The sequence below is a fragment of the Panthera leo genome, chromosome B3 (genome assembly GCF_018350215.1).
Source record: "Panthera leo isolate Ple1 chromosome B3, P.leo_Ple1_pat1.1, whole genome shotgun sequence".
Classification (NCBI taxonomy): domain Eukaryota; kingdom Metazoa; phylum Chordata; class Mammalia; order Carnivora; family Felidae; genus Panthera; species Panthera leo.
The window spans coordinates 54,759,783-54,782,448 of record NC_056684.1 but is presented as its reverse complement, the minus strand read 5'-3'; the positions used below and the strand labels follow the sequence as shown (position 1 = coordinate 54,782,448).

General features: G+C 37.6%; 2 protein-coding genes across 6 annotated transcripts in view; one reads left to right on the top strand and one right to left on the bottom strand.

Annotated features, from left to right (window-relative positions):
• The window catches only part of SHC4 (SHC adaptor protein 4), a 130,556-nt gene that overhangs the window by 47,258 nt on the left and 60,632 nt on the right, over positions 1 to 22,666 (bottom strand). For all 4 annotated transcript variants that reach the window (XR_006203586.1, XM_042942097.1, XM_042942098.1 and 1 more), the window contains exons 3-4: positions 12,877 to 12,940; positions 9,194 to 9,313 (exon numbers count right to left, since the gene is read on the bottom strand). Coding sequence is in view for 3 of the 4 variants with exons in the window: in XM_042942097.1 (XP_042798031.1) it covers positions 9,194 to 9,313; positions 12,877 to 12,940 (184 nt within the window). In the remaining variant the exon portion in view is untranslated. The remainder of the gene's footprint in view (positions 1 to 9,193; positions 9,314 to 12,876; positions 12,941 to 22,666) is intronic.
• On the top strand, positions 2,849 to 4,746 carry EID1 (EP300 interacting inhibitor of differentiation 1). Of its 2 annotated transcripts, none has more exons than XM_042942101.1 (2): positions 2,849 to 3,980; positions 4,509 to 4,746. In XM_042942101.1, the coding sequence occupies exon 1, from the start codon at positions 3,070 to 3,072 to the stop codon at positions 3,643 to 3,645; it is 576 nt and encodes a 191-aa protein (XP_042798035.1). In that variant the 5' UTR covers positions 2,849 to 3,069; the 3' UTR covers positions 3,646 to 3,980; positions 4,509 to 4,746. The 2 variants fall into 2 exon arrangements, with proteins under 2 accessions (XP_042798035.1, XP_042798034.1); XM_042942100.1 differs by having other exon boundaries at positions 2,849 to 4,242.

Here is a 22,666-nt window from a genome sequence, read left to right as displayed (position 1 = left end):
AGATTTTGCCTCTTGAGATTTTAGGCTTGCTTATTTGGAAATCACAGAGTAATGACCAACTGACAGAGAAGTATTTGTCATACTGCTTTGAAGGTTCATTAAAATACCAACTGTGCACCAATTGGCTAAGCCTGTCTTGAGAAATGTTTAACATAATGTATACAAGAGTATAAGATACTCTTATATAAGATAGCCAGCAATTCTATTCTTAGATGTAGATCCACAGAATTGCGTAAATACAAGCACCAAAAACCTTCCCAAGAAAGATAATTACTGCCCTGTTTGTAATAGGTCCAAACTGGAATCAATCCCAATGATGATCACTGTGATATTTAAACAATGGACTACTATGTAGCAAACACACACACACACACACACACACACACACACACACAACAAATTTCTTGGGTAAAAGAAGCCACACACACACAAAGAATATATACTACATGGTTTAATTTATATAAAGTTCAAAAAACAGGCAAAAATATTTTATTCTGTTTGAAATCAGAACGGTGGTGCTCGTAGGGCAAAGAAAGAGAAAGCAAATGGTTTTCTGGAATCCTGAAAATCGTGTTTCTCGATCTGGGTAACAGTTACACAAATATGTCCATTTTGTGATAACCAAGCTGCGCACTTAAGATTTGTGCACTTTTCTGTATTTGTGTTTTCTGTGTTTAGATTTCAGCTAAAAGTGATTACTAAAAATAAATCAATATACAAACATCAATGTCTTTCCCACATACCAGCAATAGCCAACTAGACACTGTATTGGAGTAAGGGGTACATTTTATGATAGTACCTGAGTATAAAATAGTAAGAATCACATAAGCCTTTTTGGAAAACTTCACTGAAGGGTATAAATAAGACACAAACAAGCAGAAAGATATATATTACTTTTATGGATGAGAAGACAATATTGTAAAAATGTCAATTCTCCCCCAAATTAATCTGTAAATTCCATGCAACTCAAATAAAAATTCCACCTATATTATTCGGGTAACTTTTCAAGCTACTTCCAAAATTCACATGGAAGAACAAATGTGCAAGAAGAGTTAAGGCAATCTTTTAAAGAACAAAGACACAAGATTTTTCTTATCAGCAAGACATATATTGTAACACTGTAGAAATTCGTTTGAATACAAAGTCTAAAACAAACTCACACATTTGTTTTCTTTTAATCTATGATAAATGTGGCACCAAACAACCAACAAAGGACAGTGATTAAATCAGTGAAGTTGGCTGAATTAGCTGTATATGTGTAAAAAAATATATAAATGAATCCTGTGCTTATCGTACTTAGATAAATAAATGTTTTATCCACAAAAAACCTATGCATGGGTGCCTGGGTTTATCAGTCCGTTAAGCCTCTGACTTCATCTCAGGTCATGATCTCACAATTTGTGGGTTTGAGCCCCGCATTTGGCTCTGTACTGACAGCTCACAGCCTGGAGCCTGCTTCAGATTCTGTGTCTCCCTCTCTCTCTGCAACTCCCCTGCTCACACGCTGTCTCTGTCTTTCTCTCTCTCTCTCAAAAATAAACATTAAAAAAAATTTTAACAAAATGTATGCAAACATTGAAGAAAAATAAAAGATCATGCTTGTGATCTTTGAAATAGGAAAATCCAACTTAATAAAAAAAAAAAGATATACAGGAAAAAAAAACCCTTCAATTTGAAGGGTTTACATGAAAACTCATTTTAAAACTTTTATAGGAGAAGAGACACCTGAAACCGGACAAATAACAACAGGGAAGGAGAATGTATTTGCAACATGTAAAACAAAGTATTCATATAGTTTATAAGAAATTCCTACAAATCAGTAAGAAAAAAAAAATAAACCAAAAATAAGGCCAGTTAATTTTCATAAGTAACACAAATGTTCAATAAACATGTTGAAAAATAATCTCTAAGAAATCAAGGCTATGGAAAATAAAACAAGGTATCATTAAACTGATAAAATTGCTCAACAAAACAGTGTGTGGCAAGGATATTCTCAAACACTGCTGATGAGAGCTGAAATCTGTACAGCAATCTTGGAGAGCAGTTTGACAGTATGTATTAAAACTAAAGTATGCATGCTCTACAATTCCGCCTTTCCACTCCTAGGTTATTTATTCTGTAGAAACATTGGCACATAGAAACATTACCCATAGTTTATATCAAAAAATCGGAAATTACTTGTGTATGGTTAGGTCAACTATAGAATAGCTATACAAACGGAATGCTACGGAAAAAAAGACTCATCTATGTATACTAACAAAGCTAAATCTTCAAGTCATTGCTGAGGTGCTTTTTGTAGCTTGAAGAGTTAGGTAAGACTTGCAAAAAAAAAAAAAAAAACACAAAAAACCCCATACACACACAAGATTTTTCCACGAGGACATAAAGGTCCATATAAATGCAGAGGAAAAGAATTTAAAGAATACACACCAAACTGATTATGGTGGAAAGTTAACCTCCTGCGAAAATAAATGGAACCAAGTCCTTCTTCAGTATACTATCTTTTTAAAAAGATAGATAATATGCTTATTTGCGAATTTAACTTTTTTTTTTTTTTTTTATGGGGAAAGCAGAAGGGCTGAATGAATGGATCAGTTGTCAGTATGTTGAGAACACTGTGATTTGGAGGTGGGGATTTAGAAGTCATGAGCGCAGAGACCAAAGGTAGTTGGAGCAGATGCTATTGCCTGGGGCGGGAGGAAAAGGAGCAGGAGAGAACCGAAGGGCGAAGGGGGAGGAAGAGCACTAAGCATAGTTACAGAAGCCACGTTACGGATTTTCAAGTTTACAGCATCATAATGCGCAGAACAGTTAGGGAAAGCGGAGATTACGTAACTCTCTAAACGTAGAGTCTACTAACGGAGTTCCAAAGGACCGAAACCTACACCACGGTTCCGAAGAGCGGGGACCTCCCCCGCGAGGGGGACGCCAAACGGGAGGCGGTGTTTGGGGGTCGCGCACACGCACAGGGTCACGCAGGCGCACGGCGTTTGCGCACGCGCACAACCCCTCGGCCGCGTAGCTCCGATCTTGCAAAAACACCTTTCGAGAGGTTGAGCAGCTTGTACAATGTCGGAAATGAACGAGCTGTCCGAGCTGTATGAAGAGAGCAATGACCTGCAGATGGACGTGATGCTTGGCGAGGGTGACCTTCCGCAGATGGAGGTAGGCAGCGGGAGCCGGGAGCCATCCCCGAACGCCTCCCGCAACGGGGCCCAGCCACAGCTCGAGGAGGAAGGCCCAATGGAGGAGGAGGCGGCCCAGCCAATGGCGGAGCCGCAGGGGGAACGAGGCCTTGCTAACCGGCCCAGCCCTGGGGAGCAGCCAGGCCTGATCGCGGGCCCTGACTTCGAGAGCGAGGACGAGGGCGAGGAATTTGATGACTGGGAGGACGACTACGATTATCCGGAAGAGGAGCAGCTGAGTGGTGCGGGCTACAGAGTATCAGCGGCCCTTGAAGAAGCCAACAAGATGTTTCTGAGAACATCCAGAGCAAGGGAAGCAGCCCTGGATGGCGGGTTTCAAATGCATTATGAGAAGACCCCGTTTGATCAGTTGGCTTTTATCGAAGAGCTTTTTTCACTTATGGTTGTCAATCGTCTGACCGAAGAACTCGGCTGTGATGAGATTATTGATAGAGAGTAATTAAATGCTGTTAAAAGAGGAGGAAAAGTTGAGGAGAGACCCAACATTCCACTGCCTTTTGGGTTCATTCCAGATAGTACAGTGCCAATGAAAAACTTAATCTTCAAAAAAAGATTTTTGTCGTTGTTTTGCAGAATAGAATAGGGCAGTGACTGCACAGTTATGAAAAAGAAAAAATTGTTAAAGAAGAAAAGGCATTTTAGGACTGTGGAAATCTGTTTTCAAGAACATTCCTGAAACACCTGTGGCTTTGACTTTGTTATTGATCCAGATTATTTTCCTTGCATTGGGGAAAATATCTTTCATATTTCACTGTAAGGGATGGTTTTGCGAGAGTAAGTTAATGTCAAGACAAACTGCCAATACAAGAGCCCAATGATATTAATTACATGAGAAAAAGTAACTAATACATCCAGTTTAGGACACAAGATGTCTGAGTTATTTGGACTGAAAACCCACTGAGAGAACTCTAAAGATTCCACTTTATGGTCTATCCAAGCCAATTATCAAAGGCTACATTTTTTTTAGTGTAAAATAAATTGGGTGTTCTTCAGTATCCGAAAAGGATAAGCAAACCCAAAAAGAAATATGTATCAGGTGTGCTATATCTCAAAACGTGTTTTCAAGAGCATCTGAAATTTTGATTGTACATGTATCTCGATGATTTATAAAGCTAGTATGATCCATAATTCCAGAAAATTTATTGTCTTAACCATTTTTAAAACTCAAAAATATCCATAGTAAAATTTCAAATTTAGATATTAAAAAATACGTGAAAGAACAAAGAAAACAAAACTATTTCTAACACTCTTATACTAGAGAAATTGTTTTACTCGCTCTCTGTTTTTCATTTAACTTTACAGGTGAAAGACTTTGGTTGAACTTCATAACATAAGAACTGTCAAAGGGAACATGTCAAGTAAAAGGAAAGCCCTGCATCTAAAAAAAGACTGAACAATTATACCCTCAATCTTTAAAGGTTTTAAACCTGCCCAGAAATCCTCATCAGTATCTGAAGTTTCCCTCTGTCTCCTCCTCTAATGAAGCTTGTTATTGGTTATGCACCAGCATTCGAGATAATAAAATTTCTTGTTCTGTGTATTTTGTTTGTTTGGCCAATAGTATTGTTCACATACTTTATTGAAATCCTACTTTTTATCGTATTAGGCTATTTTATTTTATTACTGAAACCACTTTATGATTTAAATTTAACCACTATATGAGAAAGTGTTCCAGCTTCAAATACCTGACTTATAAGTTAATTTGTGGATATTAAACTTTGTAAATTCCTATAAGAGAATTTGCTAGCCTGAGAAAACCTGTCGTATTAACGAACATATTGCTGTGGTTATTGAGGTTCTGAAGTTGCATAAGACTAAAAATTGTGTCAGTTGTGCCCAATAAACAGTACATCAGTAGGTCTTAAGATCAATAAGACATTATGGCAGTAAAGGACACATCCAATACAACAGCACAACTCAACCTTATTTATGTTATAGTCACCTTTTAGGGAGTGGGTTCTTTTCTGTAAAAAAAAAATGGACTGAGGGTTATAAACACTAGGCTTAGTGAGGAGAAGGATAGATAGATACATGGGGAAACAAACAGGAGGTGAGATGTTAGCACTTAACCCTCTTCATCTGCCTCTCTCATGACTCACTTTCATTACGTTTTCAAAAGGCTTGTAGCTGCAGTTAGATGCATCTGGATAGATAATTGCTTGTATGATGTGAATTAACTGAATTTGATGGGGGGGGGGGGGGGAGAAGGATGCCAGTACACAAGGAGCACTGACCAATTGCATTTACCTCCAGATAAAGATGTCAGGAAATCAAAAACTGGTCTTCATACCAGGAATTGTGATTAGGAAATCTGTGATTAGGTTCCTCTCTGAGACTAAGGAGGGAGCAAGAAGAAGGAAAAGAAAACTGCTACCTGTTGGACCTGAAGGCTCATTTACAGGATAAAGACCTGGACTCCACAACTGACTTCTGATGGTTGGTTCCTTGGTCTTGGAAAAACAGGCAGTAATCTGAGAGCACTGAAATTAGTACTTGTTTGTATTTACTAAAGAAACCCCTTTTAGAAGTGTAAAATCATTTTTTACATCTTTTAAGCGTTAACACGTACTGGAAACAGCCTAGCTGGTTCAAATCTTGGCTAAAGGGGAACTAAAAAAGGAGTTCTATAGCGATTCTGGTCCTGATTTTGCGAACAGGGGAGTGGGTGGGGATGTGGAATGGGTAGAGAGAACTTTAAAAAGCTTATGAGTATATAGGGTGATTTGGGGGGGAGTTTTCTGGATCTATCCATATATTATTATATAGTGTTACATTATAAATGTTTCTTAGATCAGACTCGCATTTGGCTGGCCTAAGGACACAGACTTACTGTGTTTGGCTCATGCTTAAAATTGCAATTCTTCATTAAAGACCAACATCTCATAATCCTGATAGAGCAACAAAACTCCTAAGATTTCCATCTTTTTTCCCCCCAAAAGTTGAAGATCTGGTAGCCCTTGACCAATAGTTATGTGGGATAAAGCATCCAACTCCCCATTCTAATCGGAAGATATTCTGTTGCCATGTTTCCCAGTATCGTCTCCCCAACATGGAGGCCAAGTGGCACTCACCATATATCATTATGCTTGCACCACTGTTTTTCTTGTACCTGCACAGTTAGCATTGTCTGCCTGGCCTCCCTATATTTGAAGTTCCCTCTCCTCATGGAGACTAAAGGATATCTCCATTTTCTGCCTGTTTTACCTTCTTTATCTCTTTATTACTCTTAGTAAAATTTCACTAGCTGTTAGAGTTGGTGGTAGGAATGTAGAAATGACTAAAGAATAGTGGGAGTGGAAGCTAGTCAGATATTTTTGCTTACATCCTTAACATATTGAAGTATATCAAGGAAGTCTGTTGCTTGAATTTTTAAAACAAGGAATATAGAAAAACTCCCTAGAACTTGCTTTTCCAAAATGTATTTCCCATCCCCAAATATGGCAAGTTTTAAAAATCGCAAGCATTATGTGTTTAATATAATTTTGTTTTCTGCCTCTGAGGTTCTTTAAGACATTTTCTGGGAGTGAATGGTTATATTCTTGAAGTTGTTCTCAGTGGCTGAAGATGAATGTGAACCATCCTACCCATAAATGCTCTGCCATCTATGAATGTACCTATCAACTTTAACTTGTTTATGTTTTCAGTCCAAAGTATATCTTAGGAGTTGGGGGGAGGGGAAGGGAGACATTAGTATTTCTTGGTATTTATCTTAAAACTTCAAAGGGTAACTTTCTTTAAGGAAGATTGAGTTAATCATTTTCTCCTGCTACATCTATAAGGTCACTTCTCTGTTGCCTTCTCCCTTGAACAGTTTAGTTGCCCTATTAATGGGATTTATAAAGCTTGAGTTGAAGCATCTATAGTGGCACATCTTTTTTTTATATGCCCTCCCTCCACCAAGGGAGGAATGAAGGGGCCGTTTCCTCCAGGCCTGCAGAATAGTTCAAAATTATTTTTAAAAATCAGGACCTGGGTCTAAGGTCAATGAGATCCTAACTTTAGTCCCCACTCCAGCAGTGGGCTCAGCACCACCCCATTCCCTGCTACCAGTGCAGAAAAGATGTCCCACTTCCAGAGGCACTCATTGCTGTAACTGCTGGTAGTGGAAGCCACCCATGCGCCCTGTCCCTACTTCTATTCTGCCAGAAAGATTATGGGCATGTGACAATACCCCTTCCAATTACAGTAGCCTGGAAAAGGGTAGTAAAAGAGAGAAAGAAATGAGAATAAACTAAGCCACCTACCACACACAACAGCCCTATTCTTCCTAAATTCCTAATTCCTCAGTCACCCCATAGAACTTTTTTTTTTTTTTTTTTTAATGCTCATTAGGTTCTGCACAGAAGGCTGTCACCAGGATGGCTGTAGATTTGCTTACTCTTCCTCCCCTACAAAATTCTGAGATAATTCAAGTGCTTCTATACTCAATGAGATCTCATACCTAAAGGCATTAAGCACCCCTGGTACCACATACATGGGTGAAAACTAAAACTAAAATTTACATCTACAAGTATCTTGAGGGCAAAACATCCGAAAGACTGAACGATTGCTTCACCTTCCACCTAGATTTGTTGCATCTTCCAAGTACAGCCTCAAATGTTCTGCTCTCATTATACCAATGGTATCACCTCTCTTAGATAACCAATCAGGGCCCAACGAGACAGAAATCTATTTTGAACTATTTTATATTAAGTATTTTCTTCTGTGGTGGTTTATACTACTGTGCAAGCAATGTATTTTATTCTGCTTTTGAATTTAGAAAATAAAGCAGACCTCAAAACTGCAAGTTTTTGGCAAAAACATTGGAGAAAAAAATGTATATAACTATACATGCATGTTACTGAAAATTTTATGATTCTATGTTTTATGCTTTCCCTGATAAGTACTGACTTTATGAAAATGTCTCAAGGAAATAGGAAAAATGTTTGAGTAAATAATAATAGGTACTGGGTGACTGGCTCTGTGCTAAGTGATTTACATCAATGGTTTTACTTAATCCTGTATATAATCCAGTGACACATATACTATTGCTAAATCCATCCGCTCAGAAACTATGAATAGGTACTATAATCTCATTTCACTAAGGAAGAAAATTGAGTGGTAGCATAACTTGCTCATTAGTGGCGAAGCCATGATTTCAACCTATATGTAACCTCAAAGCCTGAGAGCCAACTACACATTAAACCTTCCATGAGTCCCTGTTCAACAGTATTCCATACAGTAAAACCTTAAATACTAAGAACCTCGAATCACTACATATTAAACCAAGAAAAATTAGACTCTAACACCCATAAATAATCTGATATGAGGAATTTAGTTTAAAACATAAAAAGCAAGTCAAGAGTACCCTAGTTTAAGGAACACATTTAGCCCAATGCCTGTATATCTTTTATATTTGCTTCAGCAATGCTGTTCTTTGAGAAATAAGGTTCACAATGAGAACTCAGGCACACCATGGCATCACACATCATCAAAGAAGAAGAAACTGTGTTTATGTAATAATATTTTACAAAGCACTTCAAGCTTAAGAGTTGGAAGAAAATGTTTTATGCTTAAATTTCAGTTAGCTAGAATATTAACCCTAACATCACCCTTCCCCTCTGTCCTTCATTTGCACCCCCATCCAACACACAGTCTGTTAGTTCTGATAATGGAATTGCTTTCCCTTTGGGGAGCACGGGTGGAGAGTAATAACTGACTCAAGAATATGAGTTGCCAAATGGTATTTACCAGTTATTTGCACCTTAGTTCCTATTACAAAGCCAATTAAGTTGAGGCAAGTATGCAAGCAGTTAAATGCAGTGATGAGTTTGTAATACTGTTGTTCTAATTATTGTTATTCACAAATCCTTGGCAGATTTTTTCCCCTTGTGCCTTAACTAAATTTTAAGCACACTTTGTCTGAAACTTTATTTTCTTTATCATGCCCAGGTTCTTCTAGAAAAATAGATGATACGTTAAGCTATAAATGACATTCATGATCTTACCTGTTGGTTGTCAATATTCATCAACGTGAGGCTGCATGTTGAGATGGTCAGTTTAATATTCATTCCCGAAAACTGAAGATTACTTTTGCCAAGAACTGTTGATAGGAACTTAACTGGAGGCTTTAAAAATAGCAAAACAATACTCAGAGTTAAGGATTTTGTTACAGGAGAATATTAATTTTTTAAGTGTTAAAAATAGGTCAAAACACACACTCTTCCTATTATACTTTACACAAGTCAAATGAGATGGAATGCTTTATTTTTTTTTTTAATTTTTTTTTAACGTTTATTTATTTTTGAGACAGAGAGAGACAGAGCATGAACAGGGGAGGGGCAGAGAGAGAGGGAGACACAGAATCGGAAGCAGGCTCCAGGCTCTGAGCCATCAGCCCAGAGCCCAACGCGGGGCTCGAACTCACGGACCGCGAGATCGTGACCTGAGCTGAAGTCGGACGCTTAACCGACTGAGCCACCCAGGCGCCCCGGAATGCTTTATTTTGATGAAAACATTAAAAAAATTGGAATGCAGCAAATTCTTTAGTAAGCAGTGAAATCTGAGCCCTCAGAACTTTTCTCATATATTCCCTTCTCCCCAAGTGTTGGGAGTAGGGCCTGCTTTATATAAAAGGAATTCCTGTGAGAGTTTGGGCTAGCTGAACTCCCCAGTCCTTTTGAAAACCAGAAGTCTAAAAAAAGAAAAAGTTGCTGGATTTTTTTGTGATAATTTATAAAAGTACAAAAAACATTCATATCAAATATATGGGACACAGTGAGAGTGATGCTTTGGGGGAGCATAATATATAACTATAAACACTTACATTAAAAAAGAAGATGCCAAATCAAGAACCTAACTTTACAACTTAAGGAATTCAAAAAAAGAACAAATTAAACCCAAAGTTAGCAGAAGGAAGGAAATAATAAAGATTAGAGCAGAGATCAATGGCACAGAGACTAGAAAATAGAGAAAATCAATGAAACCAAAAGTTAGTTCTTCAAAAAGTTCAACAAAATTGACCAACCTTTTATATATATGGGCTAAGAAAAAAAGAAAGAAGACTCACATCACTAAAATCAGGAGCAAAAGTGGGGTGGGGATGCAACTACCAATTCAATAGAAACAAAAAGGATTATAAGAGAGTATTATGAACAACTGCATATCAACAAAGTGGATTCCCTAGATGAAATGGACAAATTCCTAGAAACATTAAAGCAATTAAGACTCAATCATGGAGAAATAGAAAATCTAGATAAACCTATAACTAGTAAACAACAACAATAACAGAAAATAACAAGTGTTAGAATGTGGAGAAATTGAAATCCTTGTGCACTATTGGTAGGAATGTACAAGAGTACAATTGCTTTGGAAAACAGTATGGCAGTTCCCAGTTCCTCAAAAAATTAAAAATAAAATTACCATATGACCTAGCATTCTACTTCTTGTTATACACCCAGAAGAACTTAAAGCAGGGACTTGAACAGGTATTGGTATATCCATATTCATAACAGTGTTATTCACAATAGCTAAAACATGGAAAAAACTTAAGTATCCATCAACAAATGAATGGATAAGCAAAATGTGGTACACACGCACAATGGAATATTATTCAGCCTTACAAAGGGAGGGAATTCTGACACATGCTATAGTATGGATGAATCCTGAGGACATTATGTGAAGTGAAAATAATCCAGTCACAAAAAGACAAATATGTATGAGTCCACTTATAGGAGGTACTTAGAGTAGTTAAAATCATAGAGATGGAAAGTAGAACGGTGGCTGTCAGGGCTGAAGAAATGGGGACTAGGAAGTCATTGTTTAATGTATATAGAGTTTCAGTTCTACAAAATGGAAAGAGTTATGGGGATGGATAGGGGTGATGGTTGTTCAACAATGTGAATGTATGTAATATCACTGAGCTGTATATTTAAAAATGGTTAAGGGCGCCTGGGTGGCTCAGTCGGTTAAGCGTCCGACTTCGGCTCAGGTCACGATCTCGCGGTCCATGAGTTCGAGCCCCGCATCGGGCTCTCTGCTGACAGCTCAGAGCCTGGAGCCTGTTTCAGATTCTGTGTCTCCCTCTCTCTCTCTGACCCTCCCCCGTTCATGCTCTGTCTCTCTCTGTCTCAAAAATAAATAAATGTTAAAAAAAAAATTTAAAAAAATTGTTAAAATGGTAAATTTTATGTTACACATATTTTACCAAATGTTTTAAATTAGGAGGAAAAAGAGTATAAAAACATAGTGCATAGAACAGTCCCTGGCATGTAGTAAGTATGCAGTAAGTGCTAGCTATCAAAGGAAATTAACTCAAGATTTTTTTTTTCTTTCCATGTGTACTTTCTGGAAACATGATAGCCTGGTTTGTTTTGTTTTATTTTGTTTTGGGGAGTAGACTCCCCATTTCTGAAATGAGAAAGTCTTAAATGATTGAGGCTATTTGTTGGGATCATGCAACAACAACAAAAAGTATCCTATTTGCAGAGGTTATGAGAGGCAGGAGGAGGCCAGAGGCTACTTTGGGGCCATGGGTTTTGTCAAAGTAACTAGTAATAGGGAGCTCTAATAGAATTCAAAGTCCACTTACTAACACTTAGTGTTTCCCATGCCATGTGGCTCATCTGAATCACTCTGGGTGACACTGGGTTCGGCCCTATGCAAACTAGTGAAGAATAATAAAGAATGAGGCAGGCGGGTGTGGAAATAAAGCACTAAGCTGGAAATACGAAGACCTGGCTTCTGTAGTTGGCTCTAAACTTCATCATCCTAGTGACTCAAGGCAAATCTCTTCTCTGAGACAGTTTAGTATCTGGCAAAATGGGAGGGTTGGACTGGAAAATCTCTAAACATTCCTTCTCTCTTAAACAATCTACAATTCTATGATTTATATAGATATCTTAAGAAACTTTGCACCTCTCCTTTGGACATTCCAAAACAACTAAATGTTCTGGGTTGGCAATAATTCTATCTACCATTAGAGTTGAAAGCCTAATGTACGCCCAAACACTGTGTAGACATCATTTTATTTAATTCTACACAACTCAATCAAGTAAGTGCTATTTTCTCCCACTTTACAGATGAGGAAACCAATGATCCAAAAGGTGAAGTGACTTGTCCAAGATCACATAGTAGGTGGCAGAGGCAGGATTTAAACCTATGTAACATCAAATCTTTTGCTTTCTTTCAGCATGAAAATCTCCTACTCACGCGTTATTATCTCATCTCTACTACCACCCGCATTTCCATCTGAAAATAGGCTAAGGAATCTAAAAATTCTAAAATGTTAAAATGAAGAATAGATACATTATAAAGTATTGAAAATTGGAAGATGCCAAACTGGTCATCCAGTTCAACTTAACTTTACAGGAACAAAAATGGGGTCTCAGAGAGATGAGATACCATGCTCAAAGGTGAGTAAACACCCAGGCCTGGAACCCAGAATTTTTTACTTGAAACCCAGGTACTTTCTTCATTCTGTCACCCCAGGCATCACCATTTCAGACAGTGTCAGTCAAGTCAGAAAAACTTGAGAGATAAAAACAACTTTCAGTGCATCTCTGATCATGCAACTGATAAAGGCCATTCTGGACCTTAGCTCATATAGTAGAATGAACTAACAACTATTTTGATATTCTCTTCCCCATAGTTAGGGAAACATAAAACAAGGAGAAACCACACCAATATTTACCTTTCGCTTTTTAACGGCTCCATTTGCCCCAGAGACAGCTTCACACAGGCGACTTATTGCTTCCCTGCAGAACAGAAACCATATAAAGACTTAGCACACTATCTAACACGCAGTAAATGTTCAACAAATGTTAGCAAGTATTATGAACAAAATGTGCACACACATAATGGTGAGTCTGACATAAATGACTCTCTCCTACTCCTACCCTTATGCTGAAAAAAATCACTTTGCAATAAGGAATCCTATTATTTACCTTCTTCATCTCTTTTTTCCTTGGCTTTTCAGATTTGGTTTTTAGCAATGTTGATTTTTAACCAAAAAGGAGGAGTGGAACTTAGTTGTCTGGGAATACTTCAGTTTTGCTTTTAGCAAAATCCTCTCTGTGGTGTTATGGATAAAAAGCTTCCTAGTATCTCAGCACCAAAGACAATTAAATACAAAAGAATCTGACACTAGAGGAAGTTTAAAGGGACTGGGAGAGAATTGAACTTCAAGGTGGTCTCAAATGGAGCCTTATTGACTGAGATACTGCTACAAGCCATTGAGCTTTCATGTAATTTCGCAGAAGAAATGAAAATCGATAACAAATTTCCTCCTTTGCTTTTTTTTTTTTTTTTTTTTTTTTTGCCCTTACTCTATATTGCATTTCATGAGAGAAAGGCACCGCTAAAATACGTAGTTGTTCCTTAATGGAAGTGGTGAACAACCTGCCACCCTCCTCTCCAGAAATGCAGTTAGAACTAAAAGCTTTTGTCTCTGGAACTCAGCATTCCGAACAGCTCAAGCTTTCACTCAGCGTAATCTGAACCATAACCTCCTATCTTTCAACACATATATTAAACTTTTCACAAAGCACATCTCTAAGCTCTTTCCTGGATTCACCGGAAATCATTGTTTAAATTAGTTAACTGTATTAGTACACACACACATATGACCACCTGCAACATTGTATTAGTTTTTATATATATTTCCTGAAAATATTTTTTTGAGATGTTTTTGATTCCTAAGGAGGGGAGGAACATGCAGAGGAATGCAGCCCCATTAAAGAAATCTATCTCCCTCTCTATCTAGAGAGATATATAGATACAGACACAATACAGACATATAGATATAGTAACGTGGATCTATGTCCTCAATGTTCTAGTAGATATATTGGAAAAATAAGTAGAATTCCAGAGACTCTAGGCATTGTTTTGGATTTATAATTTATATTTTAGTTCAGATTTTTTTTTCTGGATAGATGAAATTCTTCTCTAAAGTATTCTCTTGTCTGATTTTTGCATAATTACCTACAACCAATACATAGAATGGCTTTTTGGTTTAGCGTATTTTCTCAGGATTTTGTATCTATGGTTTCTGTAGGATTCCAACCTTTGTTCTCTGGATGAAATAGAAGGACCGCTCAGAGAGTCAGACTCTTTTGTTTGGTTGGTTGATTGATGTTTGAGTCACCTTAATGATTATTCAATCATTGATGAGACACATAATAATTAATCTGAACTAGCCTCTGGTGTTGCCAAAATGACATGTCCAGGCACCTATGTTGTTGATATTTAATAAAAGGCGGTTATGAAAAAGGTATCAGATCCTTTACTCCTTTACTCCATGAGAGCCAAATGAGGTGCTTTGGTCTAAAAAGCTCCTTGTAAATGGTTTGAAATAAAAGTAGAGACAAAGGTGGACATTGATACTGACAAGTATAACCACAGTTATTATTAGTTGTTACTTTTATATAGCACCTCCTAGTTTCACAAAGTGCTTTCCCAGGCATTGTTCTCTTGATTCTCATACAGTTGATATCATCTAACAAAAAGTAAAGTTTTAAATGGGAATTAAAAGGAATGCTTTGTAGCATGAGTGCCTGTCGAGGACAGTTTGGAAGGATGAACCTTCCTGGCAGAGCGGAGTTTGGAAATTCCAGAGAGGGAAGAGCATGCGTAACAGCACGAAAGTATAAATTATCATATGAGGGAAAGTACAAGTAGTTTGATATTGATGCAGCATAGAGTATAGAAAAACAAGAATGAATAAGAGCTGAGAGATGGGATTAGAGTCTGAAAACTTTTTCTGTAAAGGGCCAAATGAGGGGCACCTGGGTGGCTCAGTGGGTTAAGCGTCTGACTTCAGCTCAGGTCACAATCTCACGGTCCGTGAGTTCAAGCCCCGCGTCGGGCTCTGGGCTGATGGCTCAGAGCCTGGAGTCTGCTTCTGATTCTGTGTCTCCCTCTCTCTCTGCCCCTCCCCCGTTCATGCTCTGTCTCTCCCTGTCTCAAAAAAAAAAAAAAATAAACGTTAAAAAAAAATTTTAAAAATAAAAAAATAAAGGGCCAAATGATAAATATTTTAGACTTTTCTCTGCTACAACTACTCAACTCTGCATTATAACTCAAAAGCAGTAAGAGACAATATGTAAACAAATGAGCATGGCTATGTTCCAATAAAACTATTTCTAAAAGCAGGCAGTTGGCTATTTTTAGCCCAAGGGCCATAGTGTGCCAACCCCCAGACCAGATAATTCATACAAAAGAGATAGAAATAGTTCAATTTTTAAAAATCGGAAAATGTTCACATTCATTACAACTTTAAAATTGAAAATTAATACAACTACAAGATACTCACTTCACTGTCATTAAGTTAGCAAAAAAGAAAATGACAAATGCACTGTTGGGGAAGATGGGGAAAATTCCACGTCAGGCATACTTATCCATGCTGGGGGCCCTGATTAGTATTGATACGATCTCTCTAGAGAGTGATTTGGTAAAAGATGATAAATCTCTTAATATTTATCAGAGCTTTTGACAAGGGGAGGAGAATTTGTATCGAAATAGTATTGAGTATGTATATAGAATACATATTTATTTTAGAATAAAAAACCAACTCCATAGCTTGTGATATGGAATTTATCAATATAAATATTCCCACTTGGACTGTTAAGTATGAAGACTATAGAAATAAGGGGAGTCTATATAAATTAGTGGGCCAAGGGGCGCCTGGGTGACTTAGTCGGTTAAGCGTCCGACTTCAACTCAGGTCACGAACTCGCAGTCCATGAGTTCGAGCCCCATGTCAGGCTCTGGGCTGATGGCTCAGAGCCTGGAGCCTGCTTCCGATTCTGTGTTCCCTCTCTCTCTGCCCCTCCCCTGTTCATGCTCTGTCTCTCTCTGTGTCAAAAATAAATAAATGTTAAAAAAAATTTTTTTTAAAAATTAGTGGGCCAAAAGTAGAACTTGGAATGGCATATACACATTGGTAGCTACATAAAATTAATTCTGTCTAAATAGTGATATAGAAAGAGCTTATAAACAATGACTTGGTTTAGGTGTTTTTTGTATATGTGGTTTGTTGTTCCCTATTTTTATTCTATTGATATTTATATGCAACAATGTAAACAATGTTATGTTTTCCCTTCACTGTGCAGTTGATTGAGTAAATAAAAATATTAAAAGAATGCAAAGTAAGTTTCTCAGCAGGATGTTTGCTCATCTGCTGTCAAAATGTGAGGGCATGTCAAAGGTGTCCCAATGAAGGGGCCCCTGGGTGGCTCAGCTGATTGAGCATCCAACTTCAGCTCAGGTCATGGTCTCACCGCTTGTGAGTTTGAGCCCCGTGTTGGGCTCTGTACTGACAGCTTGAAGCCTGGAACCTGCTTTGTCTCCGTCTCTCTGCCTCTCCTCTGCTTGAGTGCGCACTCTCTCTCTCTCAAAAATTAATAAACATTTAAAAAATTAAAAAATATATATATGTCCCAATGAAGAGGCAACACAGCCTTTCTCTCTTTTGCCAACACCCACAGAGAGATGGATCAATGTACATGTCACAGATAAATAAAAGATCTTTATTTGTATCTCTGTCCCATTCCAGCTTAACCTTTAACTCCTCCATCTTTATGACTGCTAAATCCAGATTTATTTTTTCAGTTTATTTGGTAGACTTCCTTGTTTCCATTCCCCAAAGTTTCATAAAGAAGAAAAATCTTGACCGGTTTTAGCAACGCTTTTACAGTAGAAGCCCCTTCCTTTATTTTTTTTTTTTCAATATATGAAATTTATTGTCAAATTGGTTTCCATACAACACCCAGTGCTCATCCCAAAAGGTGCCTTCCTCAATACCCATCACCCACCCTCCCCTCCCTCCCACCCCCCATCAACCCTCAGTTTGTTCTCAGTTTTTAACAGTCTCTTATGCTTTGGCTCTCTCCCATTCTAACCTCTTTTTTTTTTTTTTTCCTTCCCTCCCCCATGGGTTTCTGTTAAGTTTCTCAGGATCCACATAAGAGTGAAACCATATGGTATCTGTCTTTCTCTGTATGGCTTATTTCACTTAGCATCACACTCTCCAGTTCCATCCACGTTGCTACAAAAGGCCATATTTCATTCTTTCTCATTGCCACGTAGTATTCCATTGTGTATATAAACCACAATTTCTTTATCCATTCATCAGTTGATGGACACTTAGGCAAAAATTCTCAATAAGATACTAGCAAATAGAATTCAACAGCATATAAAAAGAATTATTCACCATGATCAAGTGGGATTCATTCCTGGGATGCAGGGCTGGTTCAACATTCGCAAATCAATCAACGTGATACATCACATTAATAAAAGAAAAGATAAGAACCATATGATCCTGTCAATCGATGCAGAAAAGGCCTTTGACAAAATCCAGCACCCTTTCTTAATAAAAACCCTTGAGAAAGTTGGGATAGAAGGAACATACTTAAACATCATAAAAGCCATTTATGAAAAGCCCACAGCTAACATCATCCTCAATGGGGAAAAACTGAGAGCTTTTTCCCTGAGATCAGGAACACGACAGGGATGCCCACTCTCACCGCTGTTGTTTAACATAGTGTTGGAAGTTCTAGCATCAGCAATGAGACAACAAAAGGAAATCAAAGGCATCAAAATTGGCAAAGCCCCTTCCTTTAGAATGATACACAATGCCATCTCAGGGAACCTGGGTTTTAATGAAGGAACATCTCCTATCTATACAGGCAGGCCATAAGTACCTTATGTACATCACCTCATTTCTTCTTAACAATGTCATTTCAAGATAGCTATTTTATATCCATCTTACAAATGAGGAAACAAAAGCGTACAGAATTTAAATAACTGCTTCTGAATAATGCAGCTAAGAGTGGGAGAGGCAGAATACAAACCCAGGTCTGAATTCAAAACCTACACTCATTCAGGGAGTAACCATACTGCCATGTGCACGAAAGGGAGGGAATCCCACACTCCCAGGACCAGGAAAACAATACTGGTCCTTCTCTTGCTCACTCCCCCAAATGCAGTGGCGGGGGGGGGGGGGGGAGCTTTTTGGCCAATCCTTACTCCAATGTAACTGGGGTAAACTAGCAAGGGACTAGTGCAAAATGGCAGTGGTCAATTCCAGAAAAAGCCCAAAGGGATAACCCTAGACCTTTCTCAGCCATTGTTTTCTATACATTGGCTGTTATCTCCTCATGGAAGAAAAGAGCACCCAGAACCCAGCTGTGTGCCCATGTGGGCAAGCATGCTCGTGTATGCCTGGGCACACTCACTCAGATTTTAAAGTCAGAAGCACTACAAAAAAAAAAAAAAAAAAAAAAAAAAAAAAAAAAAAAGTACAGGCCAATATCCCTGATGAACATAGGTGCAAAAATCTTCAACAATATATTAGCAAACCAAATTCAACAATACATTTAAAGGATCATAGGTTACTATCAAGTGAGATTTATTCCAGGATGTAAAGGTGGCTCAGCATGTGCAAATCAACCAACATGATGCTCCACATTAACAAAATGAAGGAAAGAAATCATATGATCTTCTCAATAGACACGGAAAAAGCATTTTACAAAATTTAACATCCATTTATGATTTAAAAAAAACCAAACTGTCAACAAATTGGGTATAGAAAGAACACACCTCAACATAATAAAGGCCAATGACAAACCCGCAGCTATTATCATACTCAATGGTGAAAAGCTGAAAACTTTTCCTTGAAGATTAGGAAGAGCATAAGGATACCTACTCTCCCCACTTGGTTCAACATAGTACTGGAAGTCCTGGCCAGAGCAATTAGGCAAAAACCAATAATAAAAAAAAGAAGTTAAAAACATCTAAACTGGAAAGGAAGAGGTAAAACTATCACCATTTTCAGATGACATGAAATTTTAGATAGAAGACCCTAAAGACTCTACCAAAAACTATTAGGACTAATAAGTTAATTCGGTAAAGTTGCAGGATATAAAAGTAATATACAGAAATCTGTTTCATTTCTATACACTCATAATGAACTATCAAAAAGAGAAATCAAGAAAAAAATCTCCTAAAATCAACAAGAAACAACAGGTGCTTGGCAAGGATGTGGAGAAAAAGGCACCCTTGTGCACTGTTGGTGGGAATGCAAACTGGTGCAGCCACTGTGGAAAACAATGTGAAGACTCCTCAAAAATTTAAAAATAGAACTACCCTACCTTCCAGCAATCACATTATTGGGTATTTACCCAAAGAATACAAAAACGCAAATTCAAAGGGACACATGCACCCCTATGTTTACTGTAGCATTATTAAAATAGCCAAGATATGGAAACAGCCCAAAGGTCCACTGATTGATGAATGAATAAAGAAGATGTGGTATATATACACAATGGAATATTTTTCAGCCATAAAAGAGAATGAGATCTTGCCATTTACAATGATGTGGATGGAGTTAGAGAGTATAATGCTAAGCAAAATGAGTCAGTCAGAGAAAGACAAATACCATATAATTTCACTCATGTGTGTTATTTAAGAAACAAAACAAGTGAGCAAAGGGAAAAAAAAAGAAAGAGAGAAACTAAGAAATAGACTCTTAACTTTAGAGAACAAACTGATAGTTACCAGAGTGGAGATGGGTGAAATAGATGATGGAGATTAAGGAGGGCACTTGCTGTGATGAGCATTAGGTGTTTTATGGAAGTGTGGAATCACTATACTGTGTCCCTGTATCTAATATAACACCATATTTTAACTAACTGTAATTAAAATAAAAACTGAAAAATAAAAAAAAAGAATCCCACTTTCAATCACACCAAAAATAATAAATAGGAATAAATATAACCAAGGAGGTGAGAGACCTGTACACTAAGAAGTCTAAGACACTTTTGTGTCTTAGATTCTAAAATGAAAGAAATTGAAGAAAACAAAGAAAACACACATAAATGGAGAGATATTCCATACTTATGTATCAGAAGAATTTATATTGTTAAAATGTCCATAGAAACCAAAGTAATCTAGACATTCAATGCAATCCCTATCAAAATTCCATGGCATTTGCCACAAAACTAGAACAAATAATTCTTAAATTTATGTAGTACTACAAAGACCCTGAATAGATAAAATAATCTTAAGAAAGAAAAACAAAGCTGGAGGTATGATGCTTCCTGACTTTAAACTGTAGTACAAAGCTATAGTAATTATAACAGTAAGATACTGGCATAAAAACAGACACATAGATCAATGGAATAGAATAGAGGGCCTGGAAATAAACATATGCATATATGGGCAATTAATTTATGACAAAGGAGGCAAGAATATACAATGAAGAAAAGACAGTCTCTTCAATAAATGATGTGGGGAAAACTGGACAGCAACATGGAAAAGAATGAAACTACACAACTATTTTACCCCATACACAAAAATTAATTCAAAATGGATTAAAGACCTGAAACCATAAAACTCCTATAAGAAAACATAAGCTCCTTGACATCAGTTTTAAATCTTTTTTTTTTTAAATCTGAATCTAAGGCAAGGAAAACAAAAGTAAAAATAAATGGGACTACATAGGATTAAAAGCCACTGCACAGTACAAGAAACCACCAACAAAATGAAAAGGCAGCCTACTAAATGAGAAAAGATATTTACTAATCATATACCAGTAATGGGTTAATACCCAAAATATATAAAGAACTCCTACAACCCAATAACAAAAAACAAACAATACAATTAAAAATGGGCAGAGGATCTGAATAAACAATTTTCAAAAGAGACATCCAGATGGCCAACAGACACATGAAAAGAGGCTCAACATCACACTTTATATCAGGGAAATGTAAATCAAAACCACAATGAGATATTACCTCACACCCTTCAGAATGGCTATTTTCAAAAAGACAAGAAATAGGGGTGCCTGGGTGGCTCAGTCGGTTGGGCGTCCGACTTCGGCTCAGGTCATGATCTCACAGTTCGTGGGTTCGAGCCCCACATTGGGCTCTGTGCTGACGGCTCAGAGCCTGGAGCCTGTTTCGGATTCTGTGTCTCCCTCTCTCTCTGCCCCTCCCCTGTTCACGTTCTGCCTCTGTCTCAAGAATAAATTAAAAAAAAAAATTTTTTTTAATTAAAAAAAAAGACAAGAAATAATAATTATTAGAAAGGGTATAGAGAAAAGGAAATCCTTATACACTGTTAGTGGGAATGTAAATTGGTACAGTCACTGTGGAAAACAGTATGGAGGTTCCTCAAAAAATTTAAAATAGAAATACCATATAATCCGGCAAATCCACTACTGGGTATCTATCAGAAGAAAACAAAACACTAATTTGAAAAGATATATGCACCCCTAGGTTCATTGCAGCATTACTTACAATAGCCAAGATATGGAAACAACCTAAGTGTCCATCGATGGACAAATGGACAAAGAAGATGTCTCTCTCCCTCTCTCCCTCTCTCTGTGTACACAGACAATGAAATACTTTTGCCATAAAAAGAATGAAATCTTGCCATTTGTGACAACATGGATGGACCTTGAGGGCATTATGCTAAGTGAAATAATTTAGAACAGAAAAGGCAAATACAATACTGAGTGATTTCACAAAACAAAACCCAGACTCACAGATACAGAGAACAGATTGGAGATTGCCAGAGGGGAGGGGCTCAGAAGGGGGGGGGGATGGGTAAAGGGGATCAAGATGAAAGAACTTCAGTTATAAAATAATTAAGTCATGAGATGTACTTTATGGCACGGGGACTATAGTCAATAATATTGTGTTAAATTTGTATAGTGGCAGATGGTAGCTAGACTCATTGTGGTGATCATTTCACAACATACTCAAATGACCAATCACTATGCTGTACGCCTGATACTAATATAATACTGTATTAAACTCCTTTTAAAAAAAGGAGTTCTAAAGTCAGTCAAGGCATGTAGAAGCATTACAGACTCTGAAAATCTCTGGATATACAACTCTGCTCAAAAGAAAAAAGGAGAAACTTGTGCCTATGAACTTGCTTTTAAAAAGTGGCGATGGGGTGCCTGGGTGGCCCATTTGGTTAAGAGTCCAACTTCAGCTCAGGTGGTGATTTCATAGTTCCAGAGTTTGAGCCCTGCATCGGGTACTCTGTGGTCAGCACAGAGTCTGCATAAGATCCTCTGTCCCCCTTTCCCCTGTCCCTCCCCCACTCGTGGGTGCCCTTGCACGTGCGTGTGCTCTCTCTCTCTCTCTCAAAAATAAATAAACATTAAAAACAAAACAAGAAGTGGTGATATTATACATCGGTGTTGATAGTAGCTTTACTCACAATAGCTAAAACACGGAAGCAACCCAAGCGTCCGTGAATGGATGAATAGATAAGCAAAATGTTGTATATACATGCAGTGGAATACTATTCCTTAAAAATGAAGGCAATTCTGCAGTATGCTACAACATGGGTGAAACTTAAGGACCTCATGCATGCTATGTGAAATAAGCCAGTCGCAAACATACAAATACTACATGATTCCACTTCCACCAGCTACTTAGAGTAGTCAGATTCACAAAGACAGAAAGTGG

Excerpts from the sequence above, each read along its gene's own strand:
- EID1 (XM_042942101.1), top strand. The coding sequence starts at position 3,070 with ATGTCGGAAATGAACGAGCTGTCCGAGCTGTATGAAGAGAGCAATGAC.